General features: G+C 46.5%; 1 protein-coding gene across 2 annotated transcripts in view; it reads left to right on the top strand.

Moving 5' to 3' along the window:
- DPYSL2 (dihydropyrimidinase-like 2) overlaps positions 1 to 18,103 on the top strand; it is a 78,005-nt gene extending 59,902 nt beyond the window's left edge. For both annotated transcript variants that reach the window (XM_010840155.1, XM_010840156.1), the window contains exons 9-14: positions 5,357 to 5,513; positions 5,978 to 6,119; positions 8,370 to 8,540; positions 13,795 to 13,974; positions 15,088 to 15,253; positions 17,610 to 18,103. In XM_010840155.1, coding sequence (XP_010838457.1) covers positions 5,357 to 5,513; positions 5,978 to 6,119; positions 8,370 to 8,540; positions 13,795 to 13,974; positions 15,088 to 15,253; positions 17,610 to 17,701 — 908 coding nt within the window. In that variant the 3' untranslated portion in view covers positions 17,702 to 18,103. The remainder of the gene's footprint in view (positions 1 to 5,356; positions 5,514 to 5,977; positions 6,120 to 8,369; positions 8,541 to 13,794; positions 13,975 to 15,087; positions 15,254 to 17,609) is intronic.
- The last annotated feature ends 37 nt before the right edge of the window (positions 18,104 to 18,140 follow it).

Raw genomic sequence — 18,140 nt, 5'->3', positions numbered from 1 at the left:
GTTTTTTTGTTTGTTTTTGACTGCTGCGTGGCTTGAGGGGTCTTAGTTATATGACCAGTGATGGAACCTGTGTCTCCTGCAGTGGAACAGTGGAGCCCTAATCACTGGACCGCTAGGGAATTCCCAGTGTTTATATAGTTTTTCACTTTGCTTTTAAGGCTGTGTTTTGAAATACACACACATACGTTTTCCCATTGTTTCTTTCTGGATTTGTTCTCCTGCTTCTTGTTCATGGGAAATGACTAACTCTCCGGGCGGGAGCTGTCAAACATCTCTGACCCCCAGCCTGCCTTTATTCTCCATGAATGCGCTCAGGCGGTTGTGAATAAACAGCACCCCAGCCCTCCTGTTCCCGGCTATCCTAGGGAGCCTGCCAAAGGCTGGCCCGGGGTCATCTCTTTCAGTTTAGATTTTCCCCGGAGAAGGAAAGCATGAAGGTCTAACTTGCCGCCAAGAAAACATCAGCAGCGTGTTTGGAGGCATGTAGAAAGGCCAGTGAAGCCTAGTTTGTGGTTTATTATTATTAGTGGTAATTATTTCCAGCATGCATTGCAGTGGTGTCTGTGGCCTGGCTGGGGTCCGGAAGTCCATCTGTGGTTGTCTCAGGTACAGTGTTCATAAAATGGGCAGAGGTAGAGGCCTCCTCTGGGGTGATGTAACTCCTGCCCTGTCTTTGGGGGCTAAAGAGGAGAAAACCCAAAAGCAACAAGGACTTCTGAATCCCTCAACAGGGCAAAGCAGGAGTGAGCTGCAAAGATGCCTTCCTCTTTCTCTAAGTCCCCCATCTTCATTTGGCCCTGGCCCAAGAGTCCTGGCTCAGCCTCGGGCTAAGGAGGCAGATCTGGTCAGCCATGGCCTTGAAACTCTGACCCAGTTCTGGGTTTTGTAGAAGCTGAAGGCCGAGTTCCTTCCCTTGTGTCGAGCTGTGTGGCCTGTGCATAGACAGGACGGGCCTCAGCTCCTTCCCCAGCTCCCCCATCCACACCTGAGTTGTGTTTTGTGGAGTGAGATGAAGGCTGAGATCAAGGGCGCTCACACTTGCAAGGATGCATTCCGGGAACCGGCCCCTCCTGGTCCTCAGGTTTCCGAAGGCAGGACTGAAGTGCAGATCAAGGAGAGGATGAACAATAGTGAGTTACGGGAAGATCAGGAAACCGCTGACGCTCGTCCAAGGATTTCCAAAGACCGGCAGCTCTCTTTTTCTCCAGACAGTTCTGTCTCTTGATTAGTTTCAGATTGACGAAGCCAGGAAACCTTTTTTTCTTTTTAAAATTAATTAAAAATTTTAATTTTAATTTAATTTTAAATTAGTCAAACATTTTAATTTTAAAATTAATTAAAATTTTTTAATCTTAACTGAATTTTTAAAATTAATTAAAATTGTGGCATGTGGGATTTTTTTAGTTGAGGCATGCAAGCTCTTAGTTGCAGCATGAGGGATCTAATTCCCTGACCAGGGATTGAACCCAGGCCCCCTTCATGGGAAGCACAGAGTCTTAGCCACTGGACTGCCAGGGAAGTCCTCAGAAACCTGTAAGGTTACAGATCTTCTGTTTTCCTAGGGTCTCACCCAGACCTCACCTTTATGCTCAGATAAGAGAAGTGGGTGACGGAGGAAGAGATGGTTAGATAGCATCACCAACTCAATGGACATGAATTTGAGCAAACTCTGGGAGATAGTGAAGGACAGAGGAGCCTGGTGTGCTTCAGTTCATGGGCTCACAAGGGATCAGACAGGACTGACCAACTGAACAGCAACAAGAGCCAGTGGAATCTCTAGACCTGTGTGGGTCAGAAGGGCCACCCTCAGCTCAGCCACTTCTGCTAATCCTTGAGCCACAAACCGTGGCCTGTGGGGCCGTGGGGGCCTGCCTGGCACTTGCATTTCACACATGTGCCTTAGGGCAGCCAGGGCCTTCTCGAGATGCAGGTTTTTCTGCTCTGGGATGAGCTGAAACAGGCTGTGCACCTGCCCAGCAGCTCCCTGGAGTTCATCCTGCCTGCCTGTGAAGCTCTGAGTAGGTCAGGAATGCTGGGGCCCTTCCAGGTGATTTTGAGCATTGGCCCCCCTCTTCCTGGGGGCTTCCTTTAGGGTGAGGCTGTCCCCACGTTCTGGGGCCCTCCTTCCTGCTTGGGGATTGTCACTGACTTCCTCAAGTGAGCTGCCTGCCAGGCCTCTAACACTCCCCAGAGGAACAGAGTGTTCTTTGTGAGATTCCTGAATCTGGGGTAGGGGGTGGGAGGGATGGGGGCAGCTCCCAGAGCCAGCTCGCAAGGCAGCCACTGTCCCAGAGTGGGTGTTGTGCTGCGTTATCAAGAGATAAGGCCTTGGAAAAGGCTGAGCAGAGGAAAGGAGACACATTCCAGACTGAGAAGTGTTTGGCCTTGAGGGCCCTGGGTTTGGAGAAAAGGGCCGAGTTGGCAGGACCACTGTGGGGGTGCAGGAGCCCTACGGTGGGAGGAGATGGAAGAGGTGAATTCCTGGTGGTGGTGGGGCTGGTCTGAGATCAAATTCCAGCTTGGATCCCTTGACTTAATAAAATATCACACCCTTCAATCAGTTCAGCACACAGTTATTGAGTGCAGAGTCATTTTCCTCAGGGTATCTCCTTCAAGTAGAAAAGTAAAAAAATCTATTATTTAAAAAAATGTATTGGTGTACTGTGTTGGGTTAGTTTCAGGTGTACAGCAGAGTGATTCAGATAAACATACACATTCATTCATTTTCAGATTCTTTTCCCATTTAGGTTATTATAGAATATTGAGTAGAGTTCCCTATGATATATAGTAGGTTCTTGTTGGTTATCTATTTTATATGTAGTAGAGTGTACATGTTAGTCCCAATCTCCCAATTTATCCCTCTCCCCTCTACATGTTTCCCCTTTGGTAACCATAGGCTTGTTTTTGAGATCTGTGAGTCTGTTTTGTAAACAGCTTCATTTGTGTCATTTTTAAAACATTAGATTCCACATATGAGTGATATTGTATGATATTTGTGTGAAAAATAAAAAAAAATTTTAAACTGAGTGCTTATTGGATTATTGAAGTGGAGGATGGGATTGGGTTTTCGGAGTGTTAAAATAGTGTTAAAAGAGAGACCAGCTTTGGTGTAAGGCTGGGTAAGGAAGGCATGAGATGCTTCAGTGAGAAGTTCATTTCTATCCTTGAAGGCAGAAGGATCCCTTCAGAGGTCTTTATGTAGAGAATGGCCCATGAAGATTGGAAGTGCCATGGAGAATGGATGCAGAGGCAGGGAAAGAGGTGGGGAAAGCAGAAATCAATCTGAACTCTGACTGGGAGGTTCTATTGGAAGGTCCGTGCTGCATGCTAAATCGCTTCAGTCATGTCTGACTCTGTGACCCCATGGACTGTAGCCCACCAGGCTCTTCTGTCCATGGGATTCTCCAGGCAGATACTGGAGTGGGTTGCCATGTCCTCCTCCAGGGGATCTTCCCGACCCAAGGATCGAACCTGCATCTTTTTTGTCTCCTGCATTGACAGCAGTTTCTTTACTGCTAGTGCCACCTGGGAAGCCCTCTACTGGAGTGAGCCAGGGAGAAATGATGAAGGCCTGATTTAAGGGAAGGTATGCAGAGTAGGTCCCTTGTAGCTAGTCGGTAAATAATCTGCCTGCAATGCAGGAAACACGGGTTTGATCACTGGGTCAAGAAGATCCCCTGGAGAAGGAAATGGCAACCCACTCCAGTATTCTTGCCTGGAGAAGCCCATGGACAGAGGAGCCTGGCGGGCTACAGTCCATGGGGTCGTAAGAGTTGACACGACTTAGCAACTAAACCACCACCGTGCAGAGTGGAAAGGAAAGGATGCATGTAAGGCATTACAGTATTGGCTTTCGATGGCCATAAATGAGTCCAGCTTCCTGGCTTGGCCATGAGTGGATAGGGAAGAGGACATGAGTTGAGTGCCAGGAAATCAGCATTCTTTCCTGACAGTATGTTGAGTTGGGCTAGACTTCTGCAAACCTTGAAATCTCAGTAATACAACTGTGCAAAGTCCTTTACTTCTCCTTCTGACAAAGTCTGCTATGAATCTGGGGGCCCTCAGAATGGTGACTCAGCGATCTGGGCAGATGTGGAGGGCTGTATACTTGCTCTCAAATAACTTCATCCAACTGATGTCACATCTATTTCCTGTCTCAGCCTATTAATCATAGCTGGACACTGAGAAAAAGACTGGGAGGTGTTGGGAGAGCAGGCCAGGGGGTGTGTTTGGTGAGCAGTGAGGTCAAATGTGAGGTACCCTGGATCACCCCAAAATAAGAGTGTAGGTGGTGCTTGGGATTGGGAGCTTGAATGCAGTCTGAGCTGGAGATTGTTAACAGATTTGGGAATCAACAGAATAGGAGGTAGAATGTTTGGGTCCTCCGAGGGAGAGTGGGTTGAATTAGTAGAGCAGTGGTCTGGGGAAGCAATCACTTAGGAGGCTGGGATTAACATATAAAGTGAAATGAAAGTGTTATTCACTCAGTCATGTCCTACTACTCTGCCACCTCATGGACTGTGGCCCACCAGTCTCCTCTGTCCATGGAATTCTCTAGGCAAGAATACTGGAGTGGGTTGTGATTTCCTTCTCCAGTGGATTTTCTCAAGCTAAGGATCGAACCTGAGTCCCTTGCATTGCAAGCAGATTCTTTACTATCTGAGCCACAAGGGAAGCCAGGGATTAACACATGCACATTACTATATATAAAATAGATAATCAGCAAGGACCTACTGTGCAGCACAGGGAGCTGTATCTGTAGTGACCTATATGGGAAAAGGACTTGAAAGAGAATGTGTGTGTGTGTGCGCGCTCAGTCTCTTTAGTCGTGTCCGACCCTTTGCGACCTTTTGGACTGTAGCCCGCAGCGATCCTCTGTCCATGGGATTTTCCAGGCAAGAATACTGGAGTGGGTTGCTGTGTCCTCCTCCAGGAGATCTTCCCGACCCAGGGATCGAACCTGTGTCTCTTATGTCTCCTTCATTGGCAGGCGGGTTTTTTACCGCTAGTGCCATCAAAAAAATAGATACGTGTATACGTATAACTGAATCAGTTTGCTGTACACCTGAAACTAACACATTGTAAATCAATCATATTCCAATATAAAATAAAAATGTTTTAAAAAGAAAAGAAGAGCAGGGGTCAAAGGTGAAATCTTAAGGAGCACTTATTGGTGACTGGAGGGCTGGGGTATTTGACTTGCACAGACACCAGTTTCCTCAGCTCGGAGACAGGCTGGCTCCTCCTAAGGGGTGCTGAACCTGTGGTGTGCTGCCATGGATGCGGTGACTCCCGGCAGTGGTGGCTCCCTCCCTCCCTCTCTGTGTCGGGCTCAGCTCTGCCTTCTCTTTGTCAGGAACCGTGGTGTACGGCGAGCCCATCACCGCCAGCTTGGGGACTGATGGCTCTCACTACTGGAGCAAGAACTGGGCCAAGGCTGCTGCTTTCGTCACCTCCCCGCCCCTGAGCCCCGACCCAACCACTCCGGACTTTCTGAACTCCTTGCTGTCGTGGTGAGTGTCAGCGACTTGTTCCCATCTCCTGTTCTTGGTCTTTCCTTGGACCAGGCTGACCCGGTGGGTTCCAGTATGGCTGGCAGAAGCCAGCTTGCCAACAGAAACCTTGTCCTCCAAACTCGGATTGCTGGGTGGGAGCAGGAGGTTAGCATCTTGATACTTTGAGGGGGGTTCTGGGTTAAAAACCAGGGCCATTTTGAAAGTCAACCAAAGGGGATAAGTGAGGTAGCAAAGGGTTTCACGGTGTGTAGTGTCACTCATAAGACACCTCATGAAAGAGACTTAGAGACACAGCATTTAATGAAGCTTTAGTGTCAGGCCATATCTTCCTGAATTTCCTGTCTCCTGGCGGGAGGATGACTGTTTTAAAAACCTTCAGTGGCCAGACACATAAAAAAAATACATTCAAGGATGATCTGAGGTAAAGATCAGTAAAAGCCAGTGCTGTGTGTTCCTTGTAGTGGAGATCTCCAGGTGACCGGCAGTGCTCACTGTACCTTCAACACGGCCCAGAAGGCCGTTGGAAAAGACAACTTCACCCTGATCCCTGAGGGCACCAACGGCACGGAGGAGCGGATGTCTGTCATCTGGGATAAGGCTGTGGTAAGGGGCGGTGGTCTCATGGTGGTGGTCTCTGAGCGGTAGGATAACGCTGTGATAAGGAGTGGTGGTCTCACTGCGGTGGTCTCTGAGCAGTGGGCAGGGCTCGGCTTTTTCCTGCCTCCCCATCCGAGGGCCCTGGGTCTCATGCGAGCCTTGAAATGGCAGTTGAGAAAATTCTAGAAACCAGTATTTCTGTGATAATATTAGGTTTGGAAGTCTAAGACCACTCCCCATAGGTTACTTCTTTTTAAATACCCATGTGTATTTGTCACGATTATTATCTGTGGACCAGGAGAGACTGGGGGAAAAAAAACACGACGGTCTTTAAAATATGACTCTTGTGATCAATCAAGAGAAAGCTTTCTTCACACCCTGGTGACGTAATCTCCTGCTCTTGGAAATAGACTCAGTTTCCTTAAAATGGTCTTTTGGACTCTCTGGATTTAACATTTGTCCTCACTATAGGATTTGACAGGTCTGCTTTGAACATACGCTGACTTTGAGGAATCTTTGGGGCTTTTTATTTTAAATGTCTTAAAATGTAACAACTTTAGGTTTTCTGTTTCTTATGGAATTTTTTCAGTTATGTAAACTATATATACCCTTATTGCAAAAAGAATAAAGAAGTAAGTAAAACTCACTCATGACATCATGTTTCAGATCCAACTACACTGAACATTTTGATGAATGCCTTTGATTTTTTGCTAGTGAGAGAGTGCACATGTGCGTAAATGATGTGTGTATGACTGAATGTGTAACACAGGCATCATATAAACTATTTTGTAGCCTATCTTTTACAATTAACGTAGTATAAAAATTTTGAAAACTTGGTTTTCAATAGCTAACTCTTCCATCTTGATGCTGAACTATAATTCATTTGTAATTCTTTGGTTGACCATTTAGGTTATTTCTGATTTTACTTCTGGGTTGAACACCCTTGTAGATACATCCTTGGACACATCTTTAGTGATGCTTATAGGAGAAGCTTCTACAAGTGGTATTTTTGAGTCAAAGGGTGTGCATATTTTTAAGGCTTTTGATATCTCTTATCAGAGTTCCTTCCAGAAAGATCACACCAAATTTGTGTGCTGCCAGCAGTAGATGGCGTCACCTAGTTCCTCCTACCAGGTCCAGATCAGGGTTATCATCAAAAAACCCAAAGCATCACCAATTTTATTGTGAATTTCATCTCATTGTTTTACATTGAAATCTCTTCAGTTACTGATTAAAATGTATATTTCTTTCATATGCTTTCAGCCATTTTTATTTTTTTCTCCCTTACAACCTGCTCATTTCCTTTGCCCATGTTTCTATTGATTTAGAGTGGATTTTCTAACAGAGTGCATTCATCTCTTCAAATCCCACATTTAAAGGGACACGAAGTACATATGTATAGATGAGAAAGTGGGGGGAAGGACGTGTGGGGAGTGTGATGGACATCCAGAGTTTGCTGCAAGGATGGGGCGCTGAGACTTCTAGGTTGGCTGGACTAGGAGCTGAGGTCTGTGCCTGTATCTTTGGAAAAGAACAACCATTCACATCAAATCGTGGCATTTGATCAATCAAAAGAGGCATTGAGGCCCCTTCAGCTTTTTTAAAAAAAAATACTTCTTACTTTGAAATAATTATACTTTCAGAGGGTTATGCAAAGACAGGATGGACAGAAAGGTCCTGTGTAGCCTTCACCTGCTAGTAGTTACGTCTCATGTATATTTGGAGTGTGATTTCCAGACCTGGGGAACGACAGTGGTGTGGTGCATGCGTCTAGTTCTGGGTCATGTTGTCATATGTAGATTCATGTAACCATCAGTGCAATCAAATAGAGGTGTCCTCCGTCATCACAGAGACCCCCATGCTACTGCCCCTTTATAGTTGCACCCACCCCTAACCTGCGAGGAATCTCTGTCTCACCCCTGGTGTGTCCATCTCTTAACCTGGTTATTTTGAGAATACTCTGTAAATGAAGTCATACAGTATGTGACCTTTGGAGACTGTTTTTTTTTTTTTGGCCATTCCTCACAGCCTGTGGGATCTTAGTTCCCTGACCAGGGATCGAACCCATGCCCTCTACAGTGAAAGTGCAACGTTCCAACCACTAGACGACCATGGAAGTCCCTGGAGATTGTTTTTTTCCCACTCAGCGTAATGCCCTTAATATCCAAAGTGTCTCTTTTTATTGCTAAGTAGTGTACCACCCTTAAACTTTTTAACTTGTTTTTCTTACACGCGTGTGTGTGTTGTCCTCCTCAGGTCACTGGGAAGATGGACGAGAACCAGTTTGTGGCCGTGACCAGCACCAATGCTGCCAAAGTCTTCAACCTGTACCCCCGGAAGGGCCGCATTGCTGTGGGGTCCGATGCTGACTTGGTCATCTGGGACCCCGACAGCGTGAAGACCATCTCTGCCAAGACCCACAACAGCGTAAGCCCGGTTCACGGCGTGGACCCCATCCAGACCAGTAACAGTCTCAGAGAAGGACAGAGGCAGGGACAGTCCCCGGGATTTATGAAAAGAACTCGCTGTGATCGGAAGGAACTTTTCCCCAGGATATGTTATAACTTGCAATTTGCTGAGAAAAAAATAGCTCTTCCCTTCTCTTTAGTGAGGTCAACATGACCGTTAATCTTATCATCACTTTGGAGTACAATGGCCTGTCTATGGCTAGAAAGTCTATATCTCTGGACCTTCAGAGCCTCTAGCATCATGCCTGGACCTCAGAAACTGCTAGAAGTCAGGGAGCATTCCATTTTAATAGTTCAGTGCAGCATCTCTCCTCACATCCCCTGGTGCAAGGGATTCGAATAAAACATTCAAATGTCCACTCCTGAGATGCCCACTGGGCACTTTCAATTTTTGAGGCCACTGCTTTCTCATTGTCAGTGTGGCCATACAGAAGCCTAAAAGGCAGATGCTCTTATGTCCTAAAGGCATGAATTGATTTGGAAGAAATAGAAGAAATACCCTGGAAGGCGTTCTGATCAGGATTTTAGGATCTGTAGTTTTGGGGTATCTCTTGTCTCTTGGTCTAGATGGCAGAGCTTGGGGGTGCCCTGCCTTGGTAATAGGATCCTGGGGAGGTGACTTCATGTCGTGTCTTGGGCTTGTTGGCTTAGAAGAGGGGTTTTGACGAGGCCCCTGAGTGTCCTGGATTCTGTGAAGTCAGCAGGCATTAGATGGAGATGTAGATACCATTGGTTCTTCATAAAAAAAATTGTGTGTGTGTCTGTATAATATAGAAATGGCAAAAGGGAAAACTTCGGAAAAGAAACAGGTATAGGACAGAGTTTTTCATGTCAGAAACCTCCATGATTTTCTCTGGCCGAGCATCACAGCTTATAGGATCTTCATTCCCTGATTAAATGCCAGATCCTCAGCAGTGAGTCCTAACCAGCAGTGAGTCCTGGACCACCAGGGAATTCCCCTGTTTGACTCTTGAAGTGAATTCTTGGTGAATGAAGAGGCTTTTTGAGATAAACTTCTAAACTGAAAGCTGGCTCAGTGAGGAATCTGACTCTAGGTTGCTCACTCCAGGTGTCCTGGTCCAGCAAGTATGGGCGCCTCCTCCAAGGGCCAGCTTGGTGGGCTTCTGTCATTTCTCCAGGACACCGCTGGACTCTTAGCTAAATCCTAGTCCTCTTTCCTATGTGTGCAGAGGGGCTTGGGCTGCACAGGCACCCGTGGGTGCTGGGTGGATGGGTGCCTTTAAGGAAGTCTGCTCAGCTCTCAGTATTAATGGTGGATTTTCCCTTCTTCCGCACTGGCTGGCTTAGCTCCACAGCAGAGCCTGACAGCGCCCCCTACTGGTGACTTAGGTCACGACCTCCCGGGGGCCCATCATTGGCTTTTTTATGGGCAGGGGTCCTAGGGTCCAAAAGGAGAAGGGGGCAGCAGAGGATGAGACAGATAGCATCACTGACTCACTGGACATGATTTTGAGCAAACTCTGGGAGATAGTGAAGGACAGGAAAGCCTGGCGTGCTGCAGTCCATGAGGTCGCAAAGAGTCGGACACGACTGAGCCACTGAACAACAGCGACAGCCACCACCTAGGGTCCTGCCTTGTGAACCTACCTCCTCTTATGCCTTCAGCATCACAGCTCCGTTTACCCTTTCATTTGGCCTTCTCAATAAAGGGATGGTATTATTATCTCAATCGGGAAGATAAATAAAACGGAGGCTTAGAGAGCTTAAGTGACCAGTCTAACGTTACATAGCTATTTTGCGGTGGAGCTAGAATTAGAACCCAAAATTGTCCAGGGCTTCTCCCTGCCAGACTGTGTGCGCAGCCTCTTGGTCAGGGTCAGAGGGAGAAAAATGTTTCTCCCTTACAGAGTCCCCTTCCCAGAGGTAATGGAAAGAGCAGACTGGACTCACCGTGTAAGCTGCAGATGACCTAACTAGAGCGCCTGCATGGGAAGCTCTTAACCCGGCAGAAGAGAGGATGTAGAAGAGTGATGATTCAAGAAGACAGATTCTGCCCTCCAGACATTCAACAGCAGTGCCCTCCCTGCCTTTACCTCCAGGCAGTCCTGGAGATCATGACTTCTAACAGTGCCTCTCGCCCATCCAAACCTCTTTGAAAGAGCATGTTTGTGCAACACTAATTATCTAGGAGAACACTAGCAGGAGGCTTTCCCCGTGTAATACAGTATTTCCTACCACGGGGCTAATTAGCTTTAATTGAAGTATTTAGCTAACTCTTGTTGACAGCCCTGTTGCTACTAAGCCTCTGCTTGGATTTGCCCGGCATCCAGCCAGATGAGTCATTTTAGGAAGCACATGTGGGTGGAAGTTACAAGGGTCTATACCTGGTAAGTGATGAGGTCTCACTGCCTCACTGTTTGACAGAGTATGTGTGTGTGTTAGTCGCTCAAGTCGTGGCCTACTCTTTGCAATGCATGGACTGTAGCCCACAAGGTTCCTCTGTCCATCGGATTCTCCAGTCAAGAATACTGGAGTGGGCAGCCATTCCCTTCTCCAGGGGACCTTACTGACCCACGGATTGAACCTGGGTCTCCAGCATTGCAGGCAAATTTTTACCAACTGAGCCACCAGGGAAGCCCTTGACAGAGTATAGGCTCTGAACACCCCAAGTTGTGACTGACCATTGAACTTGTTAATTTTAAGTCACGTAGAGCCATAGGACTTGTTCTTCCACATTTTTTAAAAATGGGAGGTGACCCATAGATCTCGTTGGTGGTGAGATCCATCTCAACCATTTTTAAAGTCTTTATTGAATGTTACAATATCATTTCTGTTTCATGTTTTGTTTTTTGGCCACGAGGCATATGGGATCTTAGCTTTCCAATCCAGGGATTGAACCCTCACCCCCGCTGCATTGGAAGGCGAAGTCCCAACTGCTGGACCACCAGTGAAGTCCCCTGATATCAGTCATTGTTAGGCAACTAAACTCAACATATGCATCTCAGGATGTCTTTGCCGCTTGCAGTCTTGTTGGGAAAGTGCAATAAAGAACCAGACGGTGAAGGAGGGGTTTTCTAAATGCCCACATAATGCTGAGCAGTGGGATAGATGCTTTTGTTTCTTTTATTTCTTGTGATCCTAGCATCATTCCTGTAAAGTGGGCTGTGTCCCCTTAGAGATGAGGCAGCTGAGTCTCAGAGAGGTGTGAGGGATTTGTCCAAAGTCCTACAGCTGGCAAATGGCAGACCTGGGATGTGGACCCCGGGGCTGATGGCACCATGGCCAGGGTTGTCTCTGTGACTACAGGAGGGCATGAGAGGAGCTTGTCAGAGTGTAGACAGTTAACGGGGTGGGGGCGGGACATGAAAGAGCTGGGACTTGATTCAGCCCTTCAAGGATAACCCTCTGGAAGGTCCTTTCAGAGCAGACAGAATTCTTTCCCACATGATGCTTCTCTACATGAACCTTGCGAAGGAGGCAGGTGAAGAAACTGAAGGTCTGAGGCAAGATTAAAGCTTGGAGTTGTATAACTCCTAGATTTCAAACAGATTTAAGGTGCCACCAATTTTAAGATACTCTGTTTAGGTACTGCTATGAAAGAAAACATGTCCAGAAGGAGGAGTCTAATAGGATACTGCTCTAAAATTAAATGCTATGTTGCCAAGGGCCAGCTTGTACTGAGCACGGGATACATGAGAGCTGGATCTGCCAGGTACAGAAGGGATGGCAAAGAATCTTTCCTTTCTTGGTACTGGCTTTTGGTTCAGAGAGGGCAAAACTGGCTTCTTGGAGAATCTGAACTGAAAGCTGGGGCTTATGCAAGCTGTGTCGAGCAGTGGTCCAGAAAAAAGCTGAGGGTGAGATTTTCCTGTTACATTTTACAGGTTTGGGAACCCCCCAGGCCAGTGGGAAAAGCTGACTCCAATCCCCTGGAAGGGCTCAGCTTCGCCTAGGCTGACATTGACTGGGCAGCTCCATGTGCTGTGAGAGACAGGCTCATTTCAGGGACCAGTGTCTTAGAACCGATGAAGGGCTGGGGGGCACACACTGTGGTCCTGGGAATCCATGTGCAGAGTCGCCTTCCTTCCCCCAGGTGCCTCTTCCTCTTATTCCTCCAGGAGCTGTCACGTTACTCCTTTGAGTCTCAGAGCAGGGCTGTTTTGTTGCTGTTTTCAGTCAACCCCACGGGTCCAGTGTGAGCTGATGAGCCAACCTGGGGCTTCTCCATGCTCACTAGCCCCTGCACTAAGCAGGCGATGTTGCCCTGAATGGCAGTGCATCAGCTCTATTCACAGACTAACTCTTCAGTGCTGTTAACCTGGTCCGAATCTCCCCAGAAGCCCAGCTGCTTGTTACAGATGGAAACTGTTGTTAGTTGCTCAGTCGTGTCCTACTCTTTGCAACCCCATAGATTGTAGCCTGCCAGGCTCCTCTGTCCATCGGATTTCCCAGGCAAGAGTACTCGAGTGGGTTGCCCTGGAGCTGCCTGTTAATTCTCCAGGTCCAGGCAGCTGTACCTGTGAGCAGGACAGGCGTCTGGAATCTGGAGAAGGAGCAGTGGGTGAGCTGAGGCTGTGGGGTAGGGCTGTGACACGTGAAACTTTTACTGTTATCGCAGCAACGAACTCACTCAGACAGAGACCCCAGATATTTTTCAAGAGGGCACACACATACATCTCCCTTTCACCATGAAAGGCTTGGAACCAAAAGGATGGCTGCATTGTTGGGAAATTAAACCTCAAGCATTTTATCGATGGCATGTCTCTGGAGTTACCACAGTCCTTTCATTTAGCAACTTCAGTTTAACCACATCGCTAACTGATTGGAAAACCAAGTGAACCAGTGGGAAAACCGACTCGTGGATGGCTCATTTCAAGATTAAATTTAGAACTTGGTCAGAGAAGGCTTCTTGGGGTTTTAACCTGATTGGAGCCTGAGTTAGTGAGAGCAAAGTCACCGCTTATATGAGGAATCATTTTCTTATATTCGTGTGGCATTTACAAACCCCTCTGCTTTTCTATATAAATTTTCTCTTCCGTGACTTTTGCCCCTCAAAAATGTGTGTGCTGAAACTCAGACAGAATTTAGATCTAGTGATGAAGTCCTGGTGAATGGTCAGTCAGGAGAGGGACCCCATCTCTGGGCTTTTCTTTCTTCCGAGTGATGGCTGAGCAGTGGGTACTGCCAGATTGATGAGATTTTGCCAGGATGGAGGGCGAATTCTGACGTTTACTATGTTCCCTCCCTTTTAGTCTCTTGAGTACAACATCTTCGAAGGCATGGAGTGCCGAGGCTCCCCACTGGTGGTCATCAGCCAGGGGAAGATTGTCCTGGAGGATGGTACCCTTCATGTCACCGAAGGCTCTGGGCGCTACATCCCCCGGAAGCCCTTCCCTGACTTCGTTTACAAGCGTATCAAGGCAAGGAGCAGGGTGAGTACCTCTGATCTTAAGAGGGGTTTCTCTCGTGGATAAAGTTCAATTCCATTAACACGGAGCACTCTGAGTCAAACTAATGAGGTGAGTATGGAAGATTTAGGGAGAAGGGAAACATGGTCTTTTTATTCCTAGAATTCAGAATGCCAGTGGAGGAGTCAGGCATGTCTGCAGCCAGCCAGAGTGATGTGAGACTGCAGCGTGTGCTGTGATGAGGCTCAGAGGAGGGAACTGCTGCTGCAGTTATAAGAGAAAGTGACATGGGGAGAGGGCATTTTGTGTTGGGTCTTGAAGGTTAAGTAGAAGTTGAATAAGTCAAAGAAGGGAAACAAGGGAATTAGGTAGAGACAAAGTTATGAGCATAGAAAATGTAGAGTGTATTTAGGACGTGGTGAATACTCTCTAGCACTGGTGCTTGAGGACCGTGAGGCAGGGAATGGAATTAAATTAATTAAATGGAATTAATTCCAACTTGGAATTAAAGTAAGATTGGAAGCTCTGGGGCCAGATGTTGAACATGTGACCAGACCCTCTTCACAACATGTTTGGGAATTCCTATGAAGTTTAGGCTCAAGTGCCTTGGGAGAAAATGGGAAGACCTGTTCATCAGTTTTTTTAAAAAAATATTTATGTATTTATTTGGCTTCATTTGGTCTTAGTTGTGGGATCTAGTTCCCTGTGTGTGTGTGTTAAATTGCTCAGTCATGTCCGACTCTTTGCGACCACGTGAACTGTAGCCTGCCAGGGTACATGGAATTGTCCAGGCAAGAATACTGGAGTGGGCAGCCCTTCCTTTCTCCAGGGGATCTTCCCAACCCAGAGACTGAATCCAAGTCTCCTGCATTGTAGGCAGATTCTTTACCAACCGAGCCACCAGGGAAGCCGCTCATCAGTTTTTGTGGGACGCATGTTAAGGAAGCTTTGCACTGGAGCTGGGGTGCTGGCTGCGTGCTGGTATCTGTCCCTGCCACACTCCTCCGTAGAGAGCCCTCCACCCCCAAATCCCGCAGGGCCATCCTGGCACCTGTTACTTCCCCATCAGGCAGGTAGTTGCCGGGTAGGTATCCTCTGTGAATGTGGCCTGCGTTGAGGGGTTCTTTTGTTTTGCAGCTGGCGGAGCTGAGAGGGGTTCCCCGTGGTCTGTACGACGGACCTGTGTGCGAGGTGTCCGTGACACCCAAGACGGTCACTCCGGCCTCCTCGGCTAAGACGTCTCCGGCCAAGCAGCAGGCCCCACCTGTCCGGAACCTGCACCAGTCTGGATTCAGCTTGTCCGGTATGGCTATGGCTGGGTCAGAGCCTGCTTCTGCAGGGCCTTGCTCCATGTTGCTGGTGGGGCGGGCACCACTCTTGTAGAAGAAGAAGAAGTGGAAATGAATGATAGACCCATTCTCCCAAAGATGTAATTCACTAGAGATGTACTTCACAGCAGATGGTGGGTTGGCTTTCAGAATCTTGACATGAGTCTATATCACATATAATGTTCTGATGGCTACACTATATCCAGGACAGTGTTTTTGTTGTTTTGTCACTAAGTCATGTCCCACTCTTTGTGACACCGTGGACTGTAGTCCACCAGGCTCCTCTGTCCGTGGGGTTTTTTAAGCAAGAATACTGAAATGGGTTATCATTTCCTTCTCCGGGGGATCTTCCCGACCCAGGGATCGAACCCATGTCTCTTGCATTGTCAAGCGGGTTCTTTACCACTGAGCAGGATATCAGAGGACATTTTTTTCAATGTATTATGTCCATCATGAAAAAGGATATTGTGGTGTTTTAAGACTCTCCTCTCCCTCACAAATGCAGTAAATTGGAGTGGTTCAGCTTGTGGAGTCTAGAGTTTAAACGGCTTAACTTCACAGCCCAGATGCAAGCTGTGCTTTGGTCTTCTCATGCGTAGAATGGGTATAACGGTAGTAATTATCTCTTGGGGTTGTTGTGAAGATTAGGTGATTTAATATACATATAAAATGCTTAGACTCGAGTCCTTTGATAATTGTTAGCTATTAATCTGGATAAAATATGTGATGTCAGGAAAGGTGAGAGGAAAAGAGTCCAGATTTAGAGCTTCCCTTCTTGAACTTCTTTCCAATCCTTCATTTGGCCAGTGATTAGAAGTCTTCTATTTTTCTAGCTCCATGAGTCACAGATATGTACCCGGATCTCTATGATGGGTTAAGGAAACAGTGAATCAGAAACATATTTTTTTTTTGTCAGATATACTGGGTTTTAGAAAGGTGCCATATAGACGTTACCCATTTGCAAAGAATTTAAAAATCATGAGCATTAGTTTTTCCATAAAGTAATCCATGTTCCTCATGTTACATGATCCTATCTGTGCTGTCTTTTACCAGGCCATTCAAACATAAAGACCAGGTGGGGTGGGGAAAGAGGTGGGAGGGAGGCTCAAGAGGAAGGGGACATGAGTGTACCTATGGCTGATTCGTGTTGATGTTTGGCAGAAACCAGTACAATACTGTAGAGCAATTATCCTTCAATGGAACATAAATAAATTTAATTATTACAAAAACAAACAAAAAAATTCCCAAAATATAAAGACCATCATGACTCCTTTTTCTGAAAATATATATTGAAGTATAGTCAATTTACAAGTTTCTGTTTAATTTCTGTGGTACAGTAAGATGACTCAGTTATACATATACACATTCTTTTATGTATTCTTTTCCATTATGACTTATCATAGGCTATTGAATGTATTCCCTGTGCTATATGTATGAAACTTAAACAGACACACAGACGTAGAGGACAGACTGGCAGTTGCCAAGCAGGAGGGAAGGACTGGGAGTGTGGGATTAGCAGATGTAAAGCATTACGCATAGGATGGATAAGCAACAAGGTCCTACTGCGTAGCACAGCATGCTATATTAACTATATATTAACTGTATGTTAACTATATTCTATATTAAGTATGATGAGTCCTATCTTTGACTACACAGAAGATGAATAGTGTTAGGGGGACAGGGTGTATCTTTGGAAAAGCCACCCTTAATTGACCTACTGAGCAGAGGGACAGGATGTAGTCTGAGTCGCTCAAAAGCCTGAAATGTGTTGTTTATATATTGTTTTACCTTTTAGGCAATGGATCCAACTAGCTTCTACAAGGACAACTTTATACCATCTGTGATTCTTAGGCCACTTGAGGCCCATCCTTTTTTTGTGGCTTATCCCTTTGGTGAAGTTTTAGAAGGACAATGAATGGGCCTGACAGGTTTTCTCCTAAGCTATGTTGTTTCGTTACAAAACAGAAAAGAGAGTCACAGATGTGGAAAACAAGCTTATGGTTACCAAGGGGGAAAGGTGGGGTGGGATAAGTTGTAAAATTGGGATTAACATATACACAATACTGTATATAAATTAGATGACTAATAAGGACCTACTGTATAGCACAGGGAACGCTACTCAATACTCTGTAGTGACTTAATAGGAAAAGAATCTTAAAAAGAATGGATATATGTATATATGTTAACTGAATCACTGTGCTGTACACTTGAAACACAGCATTGTAAATCAACTCTATTTCAACAAAAATTAATTTTTAAAAAAAAGCTATGTTATTTCGGTTTAAAGCAGGGGTCTGGGTAACTGTCTCTGACCCTCTCTCTCCTCTCCAGGTGCCCAGATTGATGACAACATCCCTCGCCGCACCACCCAGCGCATCGTGGCGCCCCCTGGTGGCCGTGCTAACATCACCAGCCTGGGCTAGAGTTCAGGGCTGCCGTCAGCGGGGGATGGGACACCTGAGGACTTTCTGAGACTTTCTTCCTTCCTTCTTTCCTTCCTTTTTTTTTTTTTTTAGGAGCCTGTGATAGTTACTGTGGGGCAGCCAGTTCCTGGGGTTCCCTCTCGAGCCCCCACACTCCGTCCCTCACCCGGAGTCACCTATTTTGCTCACCCACCTCCCCACACATCTAGGAATATCACACCCTTGAGTCCACCAAGCCCGTACACAGAACCGCATCCAACGCTCAGACATGCGAAACAAAGCAAACCACAGTGAGGGTGTTTCTCATCTCCAACCCGTGTTGTATTTGTCATCATCTTCCTGGTCATCAGGGGAGGGGAAGATAAAGTGAATTGCCCAGAGCTGCCGTTTTTCTTTTTAAAATTTTAGCAGAGTTTTCTTTCTGGGGCTTAGGGTGGGG

The sequence above is a fragment of the Bison bison genome, unplaced genomic scaffold (genome assembly GCF_000754665.1).
Source record: "Bison bison bison isolate TAMUID 2011002044 unplaced genomic scaffold, Bison_UMD1.0 scf7180017864141, whole genome shotgun sequence".
Classification (NCBI taxonomy): domain Eukaryota; kingdom Metazoa; phylum Chordata; class Mammalia; order Artiodactyla; family Bovidae; genus Bison; species Bison bison.
The sequence above is the reverse complement of the archived record's forward strand: the minus strand, read 5'-3'. Positions and strand labels throughout refer to the sequence as shown.